The sequence below is a fragment of the Crassostrea angulata genome, chromosome 4, assembly GCF_025612915.1.
Source record: "Crassostrea angulata isolate pt1a10 chromosome 4, ASM2561291v2, whole genome shotgun sequence".
Classification (NCBI taxonomy): Eukaryota; Metazoa; Mollusca; class Bivalvia; order Ostreida; family Ostreidae; genus Magallana; species Magallana angulata.
In genome coordinates, this window is record NC_069114.1 from 31634356 (window position 1) to 31657705 (window position 23350).

The window sequence follows — 23350 nt, forward strand, 5'->3', positions numbered from 1 at the left end:
TACTGAGTACTTTTAAAAAATTGTGATCGACCAGCAAATAGTTATTGTGAGATTTTTAAGGATTTGCTTTGTGACCCTTTGTCAAATCTCAGATTAAATTTAGCAATCAGTGTCATGGTGACAAAGAGTGAAAAGTGTACTTTGCTGCACGAACAAAACTCTCATTCTGAAACATTTTTGAATTGTGGTAACAGTTGCTAACATCCCTGGTTTTGTCCAAACTGTGGGCCAACCCAACGGATTAAAAAACTGATTTGAGCCACATGTTACGAAAGAAATTCAGAATGAGACTTGTTCATCAGCAGAGTCTTGATGATGCAGTGAGGTGATAGAACATCGTGATAACAAAATGGATCAAGAAAATTGGACGAAGTCGAAATGTGAGTACATTTACTGAGTACTTTTAAATAATTGTGATCGACCAGCAAATAGTAATTGTGATCTTGTTAAAGATTTGCTTTGTGTTCCTCTGTTCAATTTATTTCAGATTAAAATTAGCCATCAGCGTCATGGTGTTCAAAGAAAAGTGTACTTTGCTGCATGAAGAAGATCCTCATTCTGAAACATTTTTGAATTGTGGTACCAGTTGCTAACATCCCTGGTTTTGTCCAAACTGTGGGCCAACCTAACGGATTAAAAAACTGATTTGAGCCACATGTTAAGAAAGAAATTCAGAATGAGACTTGTTCATCAGCAGAGTCTTGAGGATGCAGGGAGGTGATAGAACATCGTGATTACAAAATGGATCAAGTAAATTGGACAAAGTTGAAATGGGAGTACATTTGCTCAGAATTCTTAAATAATTGTAATAGACCAGCAAATAGTAATTGTGAGTTTTTTAAAGATTTGCTTTTGTGACCCTTTTTTCAATTTATTTCAAATTAAAATTATCAATCAGTGTCATGGTGTTCAAAGAGAAAAGTGTACTTTGCTGCATGAACAAGACTCTCATTCTGAAACATTATTGAATTGTGGTACCAGTTGCCAACATCCCTGGTTTTGTCCAAACTGTGGGCCAACCCAACCGATTAAAAAACTGATTTGAGCCACATTGTAAGAAAGAAATTCAGAATGAGACTTGTTCATCAGCAGAGTCTTGATGATGCAGGGAACTGATATAACATCGTAATAACAAAATGGATCAAGAAAATTGGACAGAGTTGAAATGTGAGTACATTTACTGAGTACTTTTAAATAATTGTGATCGACCAGCATAAAGTAATTGTGATATTGTTAAAGATTTGCTTTGTCACCCTTTGTCCAATTTATTTCATATCAAATTAAGCAATCAGTGTCATGGTGTTCAAAGAGAAAATGTACTTTGCTGCATGAACAGGACTCTCATTCTGAAACATTTTTGAATTGTGGTACCAGTTGCTAACATCTCTGGTTTTGTCCAAACTGTGGGCCAACCCAACGGATTAAAAAACTGATTTTGAGCCACATGTTAAGAAAGAAATTCAGAATGAGACTTGTTCATCAGCAGAGACTTGATGATGCAGGGAACTGATATAACATCGTGATAACAAAATGGATCAAGAAAATTGGACAAAGTTGAAATGTGAGTACATTTACTAAATACTCTTAAATAATTATCAACAAGACTAGCAATTGTGATATTGATAAAGATTTGCTTTGTGACCATATGTTCAATATATTTCAGATTAAATTTAGCAATCAGTGTCATGGTGTTAAAAGAGAGAAAAGTGTACTTTGCTGCATGAACAAGACTCTCATTCTGAAACATTATTGAATTGTGGTACCAGTTGCTAACATCCCTGGTTTTGTCCAAACTGTGGGCCAACCCAACGGATTAAAAAACTGATTTGAGCCACATGTTAAGAAAGAAATTCAGAATGAGACTTGTTCATCAGCAGAGTCTTGATGATGCAGGGAGGTGATAGAACATCGTGATAACAAAATGGATCAAGTAAATTGGACAAAGTTGAAATGGGAGTACATTTGCTCAGAATTCTTAAATAATTGTAATAGACCAGCAAATAGTAATTGTGAGATTTTTAAAGATTTGCTTTTGTGACCCTTTTTTCAATTTATTTCAAATTAAAATTAGCCACCAGTGTTATGGTGTTCAAAGAGAAAAGTGTACTTTGCTGCACGAACAAGACTCTCATTCTGAAACATTTTTGAATTGTGGTACCAGTTGCTAACATCCCTGGTCTTTTCCAAACTGTGGGCCAACCCAACAGATTAAAAAACTAATTTGAGCCACATTGTAAGAAAGAAATTCAGAATGAGACTTGTTCATCAGCAGAGTCTTGATGATGCAGGGAGCTGATATACCATCATGATAACAAGTGGATCAAGAAAATTGGACGAAGTCGAAATGTGAGTACATTTACTGAGTACTTTTAAATAATTGTGATCGACCAGCAAATAGTAATTGTGATCTTGTTAAAGATTTGCTTTGTGTTCCTCTGTTCAATTTATTTCAGATTAAAATTAGCCATCAGCGTCATGGTGTTCAAAGAAAAGTGTACTTTGCTGCATGAAGAAGATCCTCATTCTGAAACATTTTTGAATTGTGGTACCAGTTGCTAACATCCCTGGTTTTGTCCAAACTGTGGGCCAACCCAACGGATTAAAAAACTGATTTGAGCCACATGTTAAGAAAGAAATTCAGAATGAGACTTGTTCATCAGCAGAGTCTTGAGGATGCAGGGAGCTGATATAACATCGTGATAACAAAATGGATCAAGAAAATTGGACAAAGTTGAAATGTGAGTACATTTACTAAGTACTCTTCAACAATTATGAATAAGACAAACAATTGTGATTTTGTTAAAGATTTGCTTTGTGGTCCTCTGTTCAATTTATTTCAGATTAAAATTAGCCATCAGTGTCATGATATTCAAAGAGAAAAGTGTACTTTGCTGCATGAACAAGATCCTCATTCTGAAACATTATTGAATTGTGGTACCAGTTGCTAACATCCCTGGTTTTGTCCAAACTGTGGGCCAACCCAACGGATTAAAAAACTGATTTGAGCCACATGTTACGAAAGAAATTCAGAATGAGACTTGTTCATCAGCAGAGTCTTGATGATGTAGGGAACTGATATAACATCGTGATAACAAAATGGATCAAGAAAATTGGACAAAGTTGAAATGTGAGTACATTTACTGAGTACTTTAAAATAACTGTGATCGACCAGCAAATAGTAATTGTGATATTGTTAAAGATTTGCTTTGTGAACCTCTGTTTAATATATTTCAGATTAAAATTAGCAATCAGTGTCATGGTGTTCAGAGAAAAAAGTGTAATGTGCTGCATGAACAAAACTCTCATTCTGAAACATTAATGAATTGTGGTACCAGTTGCTAACATCCCCGGTTTAGTCCAAACTCTGGGCCAACCCAACGGATTAAAAAACTGATTTGAGCCACATGTTAAGAAAGAAATTCAGAATGAGACTTGTTCATCAGCAGGGTTTTGATGATGCATGGAGCTGATATACAATCATGATAACAAGTGGATCAAGAAAATTGGACAAAGTCGAAATGTGAGTACATTTACTGAGTACTTTTAAATAATTGTGATTAAACAGCATATAGTTATTGTGATCTTGTTAAAGATTTGCTTTTGTGACCCTCTGTTCAATTTATTTCAGATTAAAATTAGCAATCAGTGTCATGATATTCAAAAAGAAAAGTGTACTTTGCTGCATGAACAAGACTCTCATTCTGAAACATTATTGAATTGTGGTACCAGTTGCTAACATACCTGGTTTTGTCCAAACTGTGGGCCAACCCAACGGATTAAAAAACTGATTTGAGCCACATGTTAAGAAAGAAATTCAGAATGAGACTTGATCATCAGCAGAGTCTTGATGATGCAGGGAGCTGATATAACATCATGATAACAAGTGGATCAAGAGAATTGGACAAGGTCGAAATGTGAGTACATTTACTGAGTACTTTTAAATAATTCTGATCGACCAGCATAAAGTAATTGTGATATTGTTAAAGATTTGCTTTGTGACCCTCTGTTCAATATATTTCAGATTAAAATTAGCAATCAGTGTCATGGTGTTCAAAGGAAAAAAAGTACTTTGCTGCATGAACAAGACTCTCATTCTGAAACATTATTGAATTGTGGTACCAGTTGCTAACATCCCTGGTTTTGTCCAAACTGTGGGCCAACTCAACGGATTAAAAAACTGATTTTAATCCGTTTTGTGAAATGTGAGTATATTTACTCAGTACTCTTTAATAATTTTGATTGACCAGCAAATAGCAATTGAGATATTGTTAAGGATTTGCTTTTGTGACCCTTTTTTCAATATATTTCAGATAAAAATTAGCAATCAGTGTCATGGTGTTCAAAGAGAGAAAAGTGTATTTTGCTGCATGAACAAGACTCTCATTCTGAAACATTATTGAATTGTGGTACCAGTTGCTAACATCCCTGGTTTTGTCCAAACTGTGGGCCAACCCAACGGATTAAAAAACTGATTTGAGCCACATGTTAAGAAAGAAATTCAGAATGAGACTTGTTCATCAGCAGAGTCTTGATGATGCAGGGAGGTGATAGAACATCATGATAACAAATTGGATCAAGAAATTTGAACAAAGTTAAAATGTGAGTACATTTACTGAGTACTTTTAAAAAATTGTGATCGACCAGCAAATAGTTATTGTGAGATTTTTAAAGATTTCCTTTGTGACCCTCTGTCAAATTTATTTCAGATTAAAATTAGCAATCAATGTCTTGGTGTTCAAAGAGAGAAAAGTGTACTTTTCTGCATGAACAAGACTCATTCTGAAACATTATTGAATTGTGGTACCAGTAGCTGCAATAATGTAGCCCTCTCCGATTTTTTATATGTGATGTTTACTAAAGAAAAAAAAAATCGGGAGAGGGCTACATTATTGCAGCTATGGTACCAGTTGCTAACATCCCTGGTTTTGTCCAAACTGTGGGCAACCCAACGGATTAAAAAACTGATTTGAGCCACATGTTAAGAAAGAAATTCAGAATGAGACTTGTTCATCAGCAGAGTCTTGATGATGCAGGGAACTGATATAACATCATGATAACAAGTGGATCAAGAGATTTGGACAAGGTCGAAATGTGAGTACATTTACTGAGTACTTTTAAATAATTCTGATCGACCAGCATAAAGTAATTGTGATATTGTTAAAGATTAGCTTTGTGATCCTCTGTTCAATTTATTTCAGATTAAAATTAGCAATCAGTGTCATGGTGTTCAAAGAGAAAAGTGTACTTTGCTGCATGAACAAGACTCTCATTCTGAAACATTATTGAATTGTGGTACCAGTTGCTAACATCCCTGGTTTTGTCCAAACTGGGGGCCAACTCAACGGATTAAAAAACTGATTTGAGCCACATGTTAAGAAAGAAATTCAGAATGAGACTTGTTCATCAGCAGAGTCTTGATGATGCTTCTATGATTTCACATAGAACATGGTGATAACAAAATGGATCAAGAAAATTGGACAAAGTTGAAATGTGAGTACATTTACTAAGTACTCTTAAACAATTATGAACAAGACTAGCAATTTTGATTTTGTTAAAGATTTGCTTTGTGATCCTTTGTTCAATTTATTTCAGATTTGGCAATCATTGTCATGGTGTTCAAAGAGAAAAGTGTACTTTGCTGCATGAACAAGACTCTCATTCTGAAACATTATTGAATTGTGGTACCAGTTGCTAACATCCCTGGTTTTGTCCAAACTGGGGGTCAACTCAACGGATTAAAAAACTGATTTGAGCCACGTGTAAAGAAAGAAATTCAGAATGAGACTTGTTCATCAGCAGAGTCTTGATGATGCTTCTATGATTTCACATAGAACATCGTGATAACAAAATGAATCAAGAAAATTGGACAAAGTTGAAATGTGAGTACATTTACTTAGTACTCTTAAACAATTATGAACAAGACTAGCAATTTTGATTTTGTTAAAGATTTGCTTTGTGATCCTCTGTTCAATTTATTTCAGATTTGGCAATCAGTGTCATGGTGTTCAAAGAAAAGTGTACTTTGCTGCATGAAGAAGATCCTCATTCTGAAACATTTTTGAATTGTGGTACCAGTTGCTAACATCCCTGGTTTTGTCCAAACTGTGGGCCAACCCAACGGATTAAAAAACTGATTTGAGCCACATGTTAAGAAAGAAATTCAGAATGAGACTTGTTCATCAGCAGAGTCTTGAGGATGCAGGGAGCTGATATAACATCGTGATAACAAAATGGATCAAGAAAATTGGACAAAGTTGAAATGTGAGTACATTTACTAAGTACTCTTCAACAATTATGAATAAGACAAACAATTGTGATTTTGTTAAAGATTTGCTTTGTGGTCCTCTGTTCAATTTATTTCAGATTAAAATTAGCCATCAGTGTCATGATATTCAAAGAGAAAAGTGTACTTTGCTGCATGAACAAGATCCTCATTCTGAAACATTATTGAATTGTGGTACCAGTTGCTAACATCCCTGGTTTTGTCCAAACTGTGGGCCAACCCAACGGATTAAAAAACTGATTTGAGCCACATGTTACGAAAGAAATTCAGAATGAGACTTGTTCATCAGCAGAGTCTTGATGATGTAGGGAACTGATATAACATCGTGATAACAAAATGGATCAAGAAAATTGGACAAAGTTGAAATGTGAGTACATTTACTGAGTACTTTAAAATAACTGTGATCGACCAGCAAATAGTAATTGTGATATTGTTAAAGATTTGCTTTGTGAACCTCTGTTTAATATATTTCAGATTAAAATTAGCAATCAGTGTCATGGTGTTCAGAGAAAAAAGTGTAATGTGCTGCATGAACAAAACTCTCATTCTGAAACATTAATGAATTGTGGTACCAGTTGCTAACATCCCCGGTTTAGTCCAAACTCTGGGCCAACCCAACGGATTAAAAAACTGATTTGAGCCACATGTTAAGAAAGAAATTCAGAATGAGACTTGTTCATCAGCAGGGTTTTGATGATGCATGGAGCTGATATACAATCATGATAACAAGTGGATCAAGAAAATTGGACAAAGTCGAAATGTGAGTACATTTACTGAGTACTTTTAAATAATTGTGATTAAACAGCATATAGTTATTGTGATCTTGTTAAAGATTTGCTTTTGTGACCCTCTGTTCAATTTATTTCAGATTAAAATTAGCAATCAGTGTCATGATATTCAAAAAGAAAAGTGTACTTTGCTGCATGAACAAGACTCTCATTCTGAAACATTATTGAATTGTGGTACCAGTTGCTAACATACCTGGTTTTGTCCAAACTGTGGGCCAACCCAACGGATTAAAAAACTGATTTGAGCCACATGTTACGAAAGAAATTCAGAATGAGACTTGTTCATCAGCAGAGTCTTGTTGATGCATGAAGCTGATATAGCATCATGATAACAAAATGGATCAAGAAAATTGAACAAAGTTGAAATATGAGTACATTTACTGAATACTTTTAAAAAATTGTGATCGACAAGCAAACAGTTATTGTGATACTGTTAAAGATTTGCTTTGTGATCCTCTGTTCAATTTATTTCAGATTAGAATTAGCCATCAGTGTCATGGTGATCAAAGAGAGAAAAGTGTACTTTGCTGCATGAACAAGACTCTCATTCTGAAACATTATTGAATTGTGGTACCAGTTGCTAACATCCCTGGTTTTGTCCAAACTGTGGGCCAACCCAACGGATTAAAAAACTGATCTGAGCCACATGTTACGAAAGAAATTCAGAATGAGACTTGTTTATCAGCAGAGTCTTGAGGATGCAGGGAGCTGATAAAACATCGTGATAACAAAATGGATGAAGAAAATCGGACAATGTGGAAATGTGGGTACATTTACTAAGTACTCTTAAATAATTTTGAACAAAACTAACAATTGTGATATTGTTAAAGATTTGCTTTTGTGACCCTTTTTTCAATTTTTTTCAGATTAAAATTAAGCAATCACTGTCGTGGTGTTCAAAGAAAGAAGTATACTTTGCTGCATGGACAAGACTCATTCTGAACTTTAAAAGCAATCAGTGTCATGGTGTTAATCGAGAAAATTGTATTTTGCTTTAAATTGCTATAATGATTAAATAATTATAAACAAGACTAGCAATTATGATATTGTTAAGGAGCATCTTAACAGAACATGTCACATTAATCAACCTTTGGGTAGAGATTGTACCGAATTACATGTACCAGTAGAATGAATAGTATTTTATAATGTGTTGTTAGTGCATCCGACATTGTGCGCAGGTACATGTAATCAATCAGCTGTCTGATTTACCGAAGTCTATATTTGATTCGGTATGTAAAAATTCGAAAAAACAGGCGATATTTACCCTCAAGTTAAAAAAACCAAGCAAAAATCAAAACATGCTATGAATAAAAGCACTGTCACAAGTGAAAATGTCAATGCTTTGAAATATTGAACCTCAATTTACTTCACTAAAACGGCACAAATATATTTTGAATGTTTCAAATATTCCCTTTGCACGTAACCTGTGCAGAAAAAGCAAATACATCTTTGTCAGTTTGACCCGTTTATCATGCGTCCAACAGGTCCAGTACAATTTCCATATTTAGCTATATAGTAATATAGCTTGAATAAGCTAAATAGCTTTATCAAGCTATTCAGAGTAGCTTCATTTAACTATTTTGTCATACATTTTTCTTCAATGTTTTTTTTTCAGTATGTATAAAAAAAGTCGCATTTTGGTGCAGTGATAATTTTTAAATTGTTTTCGTAAATTTATCAAATTAAAATTAGATTTGGCCCATAACTTTTGCAATTTATCTTTTCCTTTCCATAAGGATTATTTATGCTAAATTACGTTGAATTTGACTTGGTAGTTCTTGAGAAGATTTTTAAAAATGCACCCCCTTTTTCTATAGTTTCGAGGTTTTCTACGCTTTGAATATAGATAGGTCTTTCATTTCTGCAGTTTATAATCATTTTACCATAAGGATTCTTTATGCAAAATTTGGTTGAAATTGGCCAAGTGGTTTTAGAGAAAAGGGTTAAAATGTGAGAGTTTGCAAACGGACGGACAGACGGACGACGGACAAAATATGATCAGAAAATCTCACTTAGCATTTAGCTCTGGTGAGCTAAAAACTCGGTTTATAAGCGAGATCTGTTTTTTTATGAATGAAGAAATTGTAGCCTTTCTCGCACATATGCAGAGATGAAAACTAGGTCATAATTAAAGCACCAAGAGCAGTATGCAGATATGTGTTGACTGTTATATTCAAAATTCTATTTTAAGGTGACTGTAAAAAAAATAATGCGATCCAACAATCTGCACTGAATTTCTAAACGTAAAATGCCCTTTTGATGAAAATACAAAACAAGACAGCTATACATTTGATAATAAATTTTAATGGAACATAATGGTAAATAATATTTATAGCTGCAGATCTTTAAAAGCTATCAGAGATACATTTAAACAAACACTGTGAATGCTATTTCAAAAAATTTTAACCAAAAGCCTTCAAAATTTGGCAATGTTTAAAGGAGAAGTTTTTTGCATTTTATTTCAAATTCCAGTATGCTAGAAAGTGTAATATTTCAGTTACCAGAAATGACAGGGTTTTTTATATTCAGTTTAACAGAGAATATTTCAATATCAGATACAGGTTTATTAAAACATTATTATTGGCTAAATTCATACATACTTAAGATATTTTATCTCCTATATAATTTTTTTTATAAATCAAACTGGTGACTATAAGTCTTTGTTAAATTTTGTGTCTACAAAGAAATAAAATTCAATGCGACGGTCAACACAAACAAATTTATTTGAATTCGGTAATTTACACATTAATTCTGCAAAATAGGTAGAATTTGGGGTCTGCACAATATTTTGTTATACTTATCGATAATATGATACATGATCATTTGGTTTAAAAGGCACTAGATTGTGATCATGAACTGATTCAAAAGTGAGGAAAGATTCATGATCATTAAATTCCTTTCAAAGTGAACACGACTACATTGACAAATTTTACTTGGGTACACACAAGCAACAATGCAAGGTTTAAATGTACTAGTATTGTAATGATGTACAGTTTTTATATTTTATCTGAAGAGTACCAAAGTTTAAAGCATGATACAAATCTGTATAAACTTATACAGTAAAACTCGGTTATAGCGAAGTCCTAGGGACCAATGGATTTACTTCGTTATATCTGTAATTCGTTATATCCGTATAACGAATTCGTAATAATAACTAAAGCAAATTCACAATATACATAGGTTTTTTAACCAGACTATAATTTTTGCTAATTGAGGCTTAACGTAAAAATATAATAATTGGTAACCTCGGATCAGATTGTGAATTGAAAAAATTATATGAAAGTAAATTCATTCAAAGTATTATGTGAAATGACAGTGCACATTTTTTATTTGTAAAGAAATTCGTTACAAAAGTGTTAAATTTCATTATCATTCACCTCTACGGGACTCAAAATCAGTTCGCTATATCCGTAAATTCATTATATCCGAATTCGTTATAATCATATAATTCAATAATAAAAGATTTGATAATAATTTACCAGGGACTTAATAAAACTTCGGTATATCCGAGAATTCGCTATTTTAGTGTTCGTACTAAACGAGTTTTACTGTAATGGTACTGTTACACTGTTTATAAGTACTTCTTCTACATTGTGTTTATAGATACATTAAATAGTTTTCTTTTTAAAGATATCTTTGAGATGCGTTTTCCTAATTTCAGTTGTCAAATTTCATTTGCCACCATTGCATATTTGCAATCATAACACAAGTATGAAAACAATGAAAATATTAATGCATATCAATTACATATCATTCTGCAAATAATTGGAGCTCAATGCAAAACAGATTTCAGGAACAAAGTAATTCATAAACTCTTGCTACATTTGTAGTGCCATGTATCATTAAATAAAACCATACATTGAATTAGAAAAATATTTTTCCTTCATAATGGAACAGAAATACAACCTCTGGAATAATAAATAGTACAACTCCATTACTAGTCATGTCATGTCATATCATACTAATTCTGGCAAATTAGTTTGTGCATTGTCATATACATAAGTAATAAGCAATTGTGATACTAACAATAAAAAAACAAACAAAAAGAAAAAAAACAATCATCAAATTTTACAAATAAATTTAACCCACAGTTTTTTTAATGTACAGATACGTTTATACAAAGTAATTGCACTTATAATGTGTTAGTTAATTCCCCTAAGCTATATCCCTCCGAGAATATATTCAACTGAAATTGTGTTTCACTGGACAGATGACATGACCTTTTAAAAGGGTGGAGTTGGGTAAATGCCTTTCATAATAATAATAATCATAATATATCTACCAATACTGTACATTCTAGCAAAAGCTTTCTTGAAAAGCCCATGATTGCCATACTTGAGGTAGACAAAAAGTCAATCATTAAGTTAAAGAAGCCAGAAAAATAATTAAAAAAAAAAACAAATCTGTTTCTTCTCTATAATGAATATTATTTAACATAAACACATGTAAACTATACTGAATCATTGCCATTACATGTCAAATAAATACCCTAGTAGGTACATGTATATATTTTTCAAAAATTTAAAATGAAGATAAACTTTGTCGGATGGGGGAATGTTAGTCACTATTTTAAACTCATGAGAACTAGCAATTTCAGTGACCTCAATAACACTTTAAAATTAACATATCTTGAATAATTTTAATCATGCTAAAATACAGGATATCTCAATGAAATGTTTGAAATAATTGATTGACAGTACAAATCCATTTACACATGATGTACCCATAAATGTTCGAACTATGTTCTTACAATTCAAAGAGTAAAAAAAAAATGGGTAAAAAAGGAACCAAGTCAGGTGGGCAATCATCGGCATATAATACGATTGTACTGCTTGATATTGAGGAGCTCTGGTCACATAATGTACGTGTGAAGGCAATGCTGTAGCGAAACTTAGCAGGATTATCTTGTTCCCTTCTCACTGCAGGAAAAAATCATCAAAAAGTAGGAGGAGATACTATGCTAACAATCAGCTTACAATACAAAACTATTACATCCCATTCCATACCATTGCTACATTGCATCTAACAAAAAAAATATTCTAATTAGCTGGTTACAAGGATCTTTTGTTGAATTTCACTGATTATTTTTCATTTCCACAACATCAAATGTTCTTGAAAATTTATGAGTGATCACAATAAAGTATCAAGAATACACACACACAGAAACAGCTTACATTTAAGCAAAACTTTTCAATAAAATGAACAAAAATGTAACCAAAAACAAAAATAAAAAACAAAACAGCTTACACATCTGAACATGTGACATGATACGATAACTTGACAGAAAACTGGTAACATTTCAACTCCATCTGTAAGGTGTCTTTTCATTCGTTGACGGTAAAGGGCGTGACCTGGAACAGGAAGCAGTGGTTACACACGCGCACAGGGGTCATGTAGTTGAAGTGAGGCAGGGGGACAAAGTTAGCCGAGCACCGTCCACAATATATCTGTAACAAAGATCAACTCAATGGTCATATATGATTTGTGGAACATGTTTAAAATAATGTACAACAAATTTTTAACAATAAGATAATTGTTGGTCATTTAGCTAACCTTTCCACAGTTCCTACAGTGGTGACGTCGCCTCACAAAGTTGAATGGAATTTCACAAGACATGCATTTCTCCATCTGATCGTCGGGCACCCATTGGGGAGGTTCTGTAAATATTTCACACACTCGTTACAGCTTAATTACATTTCCTAGTCATCAGTCCTATATATCTTGCACCAATTTCTGAATATTTTTATCTTATAAAATGCAAAGGTATGTCTTCGCAAATAAAAAACACACTGCACTGCAAACTTTACAACATTTTTACTACATGTATTTAAATCTGATATGTTAAAAATTTCAAACAAAGATTGCTGAATTTGAAATACTCATGTGGCGATAGCAATTAAAGTTAATGCTTGCTTCCCAACGTTTCTGCATCCTGCTAAATATTTGAAACAAAGTTGTATATCCAAATTTAAAACACACATATGACTAAACATTGTAAAAAACCATCAGCCACTTTTACCTCTAGGTCTGTTAGATATAGATCGGTGTCCATATCTGTTTGTTCTTCGTGCCATAAAGTTAGGGTGGCGGTCAAACTTCTTCTTGGGGCTTTCATCCAGTACAATGACAGGGTCTGAACAGTTCATGTCAAACACACACTTCAAGATGTTTCTAAGATCCCCTGCATAATTCGTCTGTAGCTGATCAGCCACTCCTGAAAACAAACCAAAATCAATCTCTCAATTAGCAATCATGTGCAAATCAACATATTTTTCAAATATACTATAGTACCTGTACATAGGCAATTGACTTGAAGTGAATTTGATGTTGAATGCATGGGATATAACTTTGTATTTCTGTATGCACAAAAAATTTTCTCAATGATTTCCATAAAAATTTCCAATCATGACTGATTTCATGTGAGGAACAGTTGGGTGTGTAGACCCTTTCCTTTAAAAATGTTCAATGTTTAGAAATTTTGCAAATAATTAAATACAATAGTCAATATAGACTTTCTAAGGCTCTATTCACTTTGGTAATCAGACAGAGTAATCATTCTTTAAACACTTCGCTTTAAAAAATATTCCATCGTAACTTAATATGATGACATTTGTCAAGGTCACAATCTTTCTGTCAACTCACCAGAAATGCAAACAAACAACCTATGTATCAGGTCACTGCTACTTCTGAACCTGGCTCTGGCCTCTTTCCGTGACGCAAGTTCTGCTGCTTGAACAGCCAGAGATATTTCTTCATCATCATTGCTTTCAGAATTGTAGGAACTAGTTTCACAACTCTCATCGCTGGAAAGACAAAATTTAAAAACAAAATAAAAATGTTGTTGTCCAGCATAGCTTCACTGTATCAACCATATAATTGCTCACAATTAAATTTTCTCACCTTTCTTTGTCCCATTCAGCATCATATGTATTGCTATGGCAACTAGAGAAGCTGGAACTCACACTGTCTGTTGTGTATCGGAGTCTCTGTATACGTGGGTGCTCACGAACTCGAGTATTCTCACTTGAGCTTGGTTCTCCTGAATCATGTTCCTTACTGTTATCTCCTTTGGTTGTATCTTTTTCACTGTTTTCACTTGGTGCTCTTGGCAGAGAGTCACTCTTTGAAGTACTGGGCTCTGTGGAGTCATTAGATTTGTCACACAAACTGGCATCTATCACATGATTTGTATTACTGGCAATATCACAGATATCTTTGTTTTCTAACACACATTGTGATTGGTGGATATCAGAGCTAGAATCTGATTGGTCTAGGCAGGTTGGGGGTGTTTTATCACAAGAAAGGTAACTGACAGATGAATGAGAAGAAGGGGAAGAGGAGGGTGAACTGCTGACAGAGGAAATCCGAGGAATCTCCAGATTTAAGTTATATTGCTGGCTACCCTGTCTGTGGTAGGGTGGAGGTCTCTCAACAGCTTGACACACAATATCCTCCACAATGTCTCTACAAAATGCCTGTGTGTCATGGTCGGTGAAGCATGACTCGGAGCTGTGAGTGTCTGTGCACACCACCGTGGAGTCGGAGGACATGCTTACCGCACTCACGTCGCACATCACTGTGTCCGAAGTGCTGACGTTTTCACTCTGCAGTCCCGAGTCTCGACTCTCGGACTTGTTGAGACTCGAGTTGAGAGATTCCGGCTCCTCTAAGGAGTCTACTAGGGTATTGGTGGGGGAATAGTCCTCCAGGGGAAGATTCAACACTCCGAGCCTCTCCTGATCAGGGGTCACAAGGTCATCTGAATTATCCGAGATCTGGATCACTTCTTGTTCCAGACATCGAGCGATATCCGTCAGGGTGCTGGATGTACTTGGCTCGGCCTCCTCATCAAATCCTGGATCCACCTGTGAGGATTCATCCTTCTGCTCCGGTTCAGACAGGATCTTATCTGGTACCTCAGCACTACACAATGCACCCTCCAGAGCACTAAGTTCTTTATCACTTAGAGTGAAAAGAAGCTCCCTAAAATTGAATTAAGACATTTGTGTGATAAAAATCCTTCTTATCATGTTACACTTATAAGCTGTAAATCAAAAAAAATATTTCATATCTTAATATCAGAATTATGGATTACCTAATTTTATGTAACAATGTTTGAAATGGTCTAAACATTTCTGATATGTTGGAAGGTTCTAAATCTGGATTCAAGGGACCCTCAGGGTACACAAGCAAACCACTGCAATTACAAAGACTGATTATTCACAAACCTATTTTTAAAATTTTCACAAATAGAGCACCACTTTGTTTAAGGGATGAATTTAATCAGATTTTATCTGCAACTTTTTTAGTCATTAGTCATTAAGTCATTATTAATTAACAGAATTTTCAAGATCTTTTACCAAACAATGGCCAATCTTGGAATGGTGAACATAAGTGCTGGATCATAATCATCAATGGTTTCCTGCTCGATGAGACCTTTCTTCAATGCCCTATAAAATGTTATAGAATAGAACGATAAACATTGCACTGCATTGTAAAGTGGCAAAGTCTAATAGAGAAAAAACCCAGACAAATAAGGAACCTTTAAGTTCTTTCAAGTTTGCCATTAGTGGACTAATAATCTGTTAAAGATTTGATGAATTAGACAGTCTATAGTGGCTAGGAACAGTCTGATACCTTTGAACAGTTTCTGAGAAGAGAATCGTAATCTCCTGAGTCAGATCATACTCCTTCATTGTCTTCACGGGGACCATGGTGCTTACATAACTGTTGAGAAAAAAAACACATTAATGTTTAAAACCAGAACAATTCATCAACATACCGAGAAAGCTCTATCCTGGGATTATGTATTATACACAATTAAAAAGGAGTTTCCAGAGTTCCTTAGAGAAAATATTTTTTTATGAAATAGCACAAAATGGCATCATAAGTCTGGCGCTTTCAACAAAATAATTCTTTTCTTTTTTTTATACGAAAATCACAGAGAAAACTTTAAACTGAAACCATTTCACTTTACTAGGGAGTTGAGAGTTAAAAACTATCCAAGAAATGTAGTAAATTATAAAATCCAAGTGTGCCTTTCGTTTTTACTGGCCATGAAAGTAACCCGGCCATAAATTTGTTTTGCAAGTCATTAAGTAGTGTAGTGGAAACAACCTACCTTAACTCAAATTCAGCAAACAACTTGTCAAAAATGGTTAATGATTCTCTTATCTGCAACAAAAAACATCCACTCAGGTTGAAAGCTTAAAACTCGTACTTCTGCTAGGGTGTTAAATAATTTACAACACCGAGCAAATCAATAGTTTTATAGATTTTGCATACATGAACAAGAACTAAGGAACTGGAACTGTAATTTTGGAGCTGTGTTAGTCTGGCATATATCTTTTCTTAGATCAACGAAAATCTCATATGGTATAAACTAACCCTCATCCTTTCATCATCATCATCAGTATCATCATCATTGTCATGTTTCATCAATAAGTTCATCATTGTTATCATTTCATTATCATTTTAACAATAAACATGTTTTAATCATCATCTTCATCATCGTTATCAACATCATATCATAACATCATCATCATCATCATCATCAGTAGATACGTACCCTGTCTGAGTCGATGGACTGGTTCCTGAGGCATTGTTCCCTCAGCAGTGTCCTCAGACTGTCTAGATTCTTGGTCAGAGCCCGGGCCAGCGGTCTCATAGAGGCACTTTCTATCTCTCTGTTCATTATGCTGGAGCCAGCAGCAAGGCACTGAAATTACACACAGAAAAAAAATATCTTATAAAACTTAAACTGTACTGTGTTACAACATACTGAATATATTACCTGTAATTTCCATAGAGTACATGATCTCATGAGATATGTTGATATTTTAAGTTTTAATTTGAAATTAGAGCCATCAATGAGGAAATAGTAAATGAAATTGTGCAAAATGCATGCACTGGTACTAATCTGCACCCAAAGAAAAAATAGTTATGCGTGCATGCATGTGGCAAGGACATTAAATGAAATACAAGAATATTTTGGTTTTGTTTCATTTTCCAACATTCAAAAATGAACAAACCCTCTGTGCCATAGTCATGAAAGAAAGGTTTGCAACCATGTATATGTATCATGCATGTAACTTTCCTGTAGCTCCTACTCATCTTTTAATCTGTACTACAGACATCGGGTGTTAATTAATGGGAAAAAGGCAAGCTTGGGTATCTGGACAAGACTTAGGGTAAATGAAACTGTTACGTTTTATGATACTAATCAAACATGTACATCATACTACTGAAAATGTGAATATTTCTACCTCCCTGTAATTACACAAATCAATGATAAACTTAATACATGTGCTTGTATATATGTTCTTAATACAGTTGAACTACAGTATAGTACATTCTTCATGTAGTTATTGGTGTCTTTTAGAAATGGTAAAATGTACATGTTGGTACCAGTAATTTATTTCATAGGTGCACTTTTTTGGTAATTAGCATAAACCAAGTCTATTACATCTTTTATAATATATTACTTTTTGAGACACACATTAAAAACTTTCACAGAGAATAAACTTATCTTTCTTTGACCCAGGGACCTTGTTTTTTATGCTTGATTGGTCTGTTGATCATATCATTTCAGAGCCATTTTGGACTTTGGATAGTTGTGTCAAACAGCAATGTGACTTAAATTGGGCTTGTCTATTTAATATCTGGTCACTCAGCCATATGGCCCTTTAAAATCAAATAGATTTGTATGGCTTTTGAGCTAAAACTACAGCAATCTATGCATATTTCACTGAAAACTAGCATCCCTTTTTTAACTTGTTTTAATGCAAGAAATAGTTACGACTTTCCAAAGGTCCTAGGTCTTTTCAAAAATGGTTCTATGTATTATTTGTGCAAGGTAAAATTACAGTGTGTCTTTACATTTTTTCTTTTTCTATTTAGAACTTTTGCACTATATCTTTATGTCCTTGAAATCATCCAAACACAAGCTGTAGAAAAAGATACCATAGAAACCCAAATGGAGAAACAATCAAGAAAAATATAATTCCATATTTTCTTTTTTATACATGTATTATTTTTTTTGTTAAAAAATTTAAAAAGCCGAATAAACATTGAGTACCTGTTTGAACTTCGTAAAGACATCCATTTCACCTTTTGTGTGACAAACATGTTCTGACATTTATAAAAAAAAAAAAACATAAAAATTACATTTTCTAAGTGTCTTCTTCTCAGCACCTCTTTGTCCTTTTTAAAAACATCAGTTTCACCTTCATTTACCTAAGTCATCTCAGTACCCGTTAAACTTCATAAATACTTCAAGTTCAGCTTAACAAAACAAGTTCCAATGTTTAAAAAAAAACAAAAAAAACAGGAATAAAAATTATATTCCTCTTCGACTTCCACTTTTCACAGAATACAAGTACATTTGTCACCTGGTGTTGGACCGATGCTTCGTGACATGACGTGTCAAAGGATGATCTCACGCCACCTCTTTTTCATAACACATTTCTCTATTTACATTAACCTTTTCACAATTTATCATACAGTGATACTGTCTTGTAAAATTTATTACATTTCTGTCTAATTGGCCTCTGGTTAAAAATTTGTGCCAAGAAAAAAATAACTATTAAAAAAGAACCCATCCTTTTATTCAAAAACTTACTAAACATCCTGCTCAAACTGTTAGTTCACTACCACAGACATTAATATCGCATTCCCTTATTTTCATAAATTCAAGTGGAAGTTATAAACAAAACGTTATATATAGCATATAGATTGTAGTCATGATAAAAGAAATGGAATGCTCATCCTATGTAATTAGTTGTACTAAGATATTTTACAGCATTAGCTGTTGGCATTTACCAGTGATGAACCTTTAATTACTGTCCATGTTTTTGGCTTTTGATTACTAAATTTTGTACTTAAAATACCTATTTTTCTTTCATCTATAAATCCTAAACCACACATGCATGTACCAGCAGTTAATGTCAATTACAGGTAGGAGGTGTTTTTTTTAGTTTAAAAATTAAATCACACAATCAGACTCTTTGAAGCAGGTATCTTGATTAATAAACAATACAAAATGTCCATTAGAATTTCCTTTTTTGAAGTATGTAACACAAGGGAAGTCACCAAGATCCAACAGATCTAGGCATCATAAGAGATGGAAGTCATGCAACAGACAAGTTAAAGGTTGATTTATTCATCTGGGTTTTTGCTGTTCCTGGCACTAAACAAAAGAAGCTATGCCATTGACCCAGCCACCTAATTCTTTTGAATTTAACACCAGTTTATTTCACAGATCAACACATAATTTAAGAAAATTGATCCCCAAAATATTAATATAAAATCCTTATATTGCATTTTGGCAGTAAACTATGAACACGTCAAACTTTTCCCTGGGATTCCTAAACATGTCTCTTTGAATTACTGTGTAAGTAGCTCTGGTGATACAATTTTTTTTATAAAATCATTTCTGTGGGAATCTAACTCCTTTAATTCAAGAAAACATAAATAAATAGTAATTATAAATTTACAACAACAAACCCAAATTTTAATCCAGTAAATTATAATAATTAATTTCTTAAAAAAAAAAATTACCTCTGCCCCAAACCATAGCTGTCCAGCCAGGTTTTCCTGAAGGACGTCATCAGGGAACTTGACCCGGAAGTCACGATTAGCCTTCTGATTCCCGATGGCCTCATCGATGATCTTTTGTACGACGCCCAGCACTTTGTCCTGACACGCCCTCAGCTTGTTGACCAGGGCTGTGCACCGCTCAGGGTCCTTCCTGCCATCAAAGCTGTCGAGCTCCGCTGCCACCTCATTGAGCTCTTCGTCCGCAAAGAAAAACTGAGCCAATATAGAGCTGTCAGTTTTCTGCAATGTAAAAAAGATATACTCACGTGAGTGGTATTAAAATAAAATCCACATATTTATATCTTATCCAGTGTTATCAAGGTAAAATGAGATATTACACATGCACCTTTTTGTTGGTATTTTGAAAAAAAATCTCATCCCTATATCTACCTTGTATATTTTATAATACGTGAATTAAATGTTATAAATAATCATCATAATTTTTCTATCAAAAAAAAATATACCGGTGACCACCACCAATATTTCTACACAAATATCTATATATCATAATTATTGAAAACTTAAATAAGTCTATGCCATATTCAACATTTAATACATATAACTTCTTTTCTCTAAATCAAAATAATTTCTGCCTGATATCCTATTTTTTCCATTACGTACTTCTGATCCCAGCCTTAACTACTATTTCTTTCACACACTTACCATGGCTTAAGCTTCTTAATTAAGTAATCCTAGTGTATTCTATATAATATATACTTCTTTAAAAAACCAGAACTCTTAGTAATGAAGTCCAGATCACATAAAACTAGCATCCTTCACTGAACTTATTCCACAATGACATATAAATTTATACAAAATGCTTATCTCATAGAGGTAAGATTTTTAAACTACCAGTACTGTACAAAAATTTATCAATGGCATGACTTTATTATTTACGCATGAAGAAAAACAAAGAATGAATGATGTCATCATCTTCATCATCCATTATAATTTATTTCTCCTCTGTATCTATTATAATGATTTAGCAGACCATGATTAATTTGCAACCTAGTTTGTAAAATAAAATTAATTCTGTAATAGACGCACTCTTGGTAGACATCCAGCTTCGTTACCTGAAGATCCATCAATTAACCTACTTTGTTAATGTTTACACGATCAGAGCATAATATTGTGATTTATTTTCTTGCCCATCTTTTACAGCAAAACCATTAGACAGTATTTTCATGACACAGATAATGATAAAGAATAACAACTACCGTAAATAACAAAAAAAAAATAAAAATCCAATATGCAAAGATTCTAAACTACCGGTAAATTTCTTCAAGAATCACAAAAGACTCTGAATTCAAATTCAAACGAAATTTCATCTACCAGTACACACTAGTTTTCATTACCCTTTTATCTGCATTGTTTAAACAATGATCAGCAATTCATGTTGTGTCAAAGGTGACATATTTACAAATACTGTGACAAGCACTCTATATTCCTATCAGTTTTTTCTTGTTGTCTAAAGGGTTATATTTAACCATATATTTTCTAATTTTAGCACAAAATCTAACACTTATGTAATATGTTGTTTGTGCTAAAGGTAATGAAAGGTCAGGGTATGGGTTTAAACAAATTAACCCCAGGATCTCATATACATCATACATGTATATAGGACAGGGGTGATTATTCATAAAAATATTTTTATTAACAAAAATAACTATTCATTTCAAATAACTGCTGTCATTTTTTTTTTTTTTTTACTATTTTCTTATTTCTCGGTTGCTATTAAACTTTTTCTTTCCTTTTTTAATTTACATTTTTTTTTTGGGGGGGGGGGGGGAGAGATATTGCTTTAACTGGTTTTGTTTGTCACCTTCACAACTAATAGAGTAAATTTCAAGTAAATGTAATGTAAGAATAAATTACCGTAGATAAACAGCTTGAACAATTCCAGCAGTAACTGCAGTGTTGTTTTGCTAGTTTTTCAAAATTTATGGTCTACAGTGCAAACTAATGTGATTGATCAGGAGATTAGACCGACTAGAAGTTCTTATGCTGCATTGATGTTGTCAAGTGAACTTTATTTTTCGAATATCACAAACTGTTCATGTGTATCACTGCCCTATTTCCATCATGTTTACCTTTTAGTACATAAAAAAACATTTATGAATATTTTAAAAGGACTAGGTTTCATATATTGATATACATATTTTGAAAATCTTTTTAAAAAGCTAGCACATATTTGTCATAATTATATCAGATAATATATGACATTGGGAGCCTTTCCTGCTTACTTTGAATTTGATCAATGCATGGGTAACTTTGACAGAAGAAAGTACGGCAAGAGTACCTGGTATATTTGAGGTATGTCACAACGAACATGAAAATCAACTTTCAGAAAAATTTAAAATGTTCAGAATTAGATTTCAGATAATATGTGTTTACTGAATATACTGTCTAGTAGAAAACTGCGAGGCATATGTACATATAACAATTGACATGTGACCTAGGGTGATGCTAAAAATCTCAATTTATACCAGTAAATAAATTCTTTACTTTGTACTACAGTTATGTACAAATCTCACTGTACAAAAACCTTACAGTAGGTGTAGTTAAACAGTGCACGTACGTGGTACATGGTTTATATTTAACTATTGCACTGTAGATACTAGATAGACATATATGACAGTCTATCATATAATACAACATTCTTAAAAATGCCAAAGTAACCAATAATTTCATGAGTAACATGACCAGGACATTACTCGAAATTATTATCCAACTATAAATTACCTTAGGGAACATAAAACCTAAATTTATCATCAAAAGTATCAAATATCCATGAGTCACTCATTTATAATTCTTTTAATACCGTTACTGCTTACTTAATTTTACGATGTTATTTCAAAATACAATAAATTTCTTGTTATCTTACATCCTCCCTCAATTCTATTTTATTATTAGATTTCAGAGATATATCACTGTATTAATAACTATTTGAAGAACATAAAATATTAACAAGTGAGTTAATCATTTGCATCTCAATATTTCAGGATTCTAAAACTTTAAAAACATGTGTTGACATCATCCAACCTCCAATTCATACATAGGAAATTTATTTTTTACACTTTTTCAATATAATTCATACATCAATTCATACATAGGAAATTTATTTTTTACACTTTTTCAATATAAATACAGTCAAGTCATATAGTTAAGATATCTCTGTCACAACTCTACTGGCACGCCAGTACATATTAAAGGGGTGAATAAAATATATATTTTATCCAAGCCTTTGTCAGTTTGTGTAAAATGAGTCCCTTTTCTAAAAACTTTTTTTTTCTCTTTTAATTTTTATCAGAATATGATAACAAAGTCAAACCCTTTTGAGTGACGATAGATCGTGACAGCCGATGACACCACATGAGGATTCACAATATGATAATACGTAACAAGGGATTTCCTATAACCTGTTCTGATAAACACAGATGTATATACACTTTACCTTCGGTCTGTTGAACCATTTTCGAAGAGAATTCATCGCTAGACTGGTTAGATAACATAATCAGTTTCAGATTATCACAAACATTTGCCACCTGAAGGTACATTAGTCATAATTAACTGTCGTTCTTTCTTCTAAATATTCTCTACCTTCCCATTCTCGCGATCATCTCGAAGTAATTATAAAGATGAAACCAACTTGATGAGACTGTCAATATCCGGATTGTGGTAA

General features: G+C 33.3%; 1 protein-coding gene across 1 annotated transcript; it reads right to left on the minus strand.

The window, feature by feature from the left end:
- Positions 1-9355: 9355 nt before the first annotated feature.
- On the minus strand, positions 9356-23279 carry LOC128180621 (lateral signaling target protein 2 homolog). The gene is made up of 12 exons (XM_052848755.1): positions 23123-23279; positions 19630-19908; positions 16640-16789; positions 16193-16245; positions 15709-15798; positions 15432-15521; positions 15167-15268; positions 13972-15054; positions 13714-13874; positions 13091-13285; positions 12625-12728; positions 9356-12518 (listed from the first exon to the last, which is right to left on the minus strand). Exons 1-12 carry the CDS (start codon positions 23156-23158, stop codon positions 12396-12398), a joined length of 2466 nt encoding a protein of 821 aa, XP_052704715.1. The 5' UTR covers positions 23159-23279; the 3' UTR covers positions 9356-12395.
- Between the last annotated feature and the right edge of the window lie 71 nt (positions 23280-23350).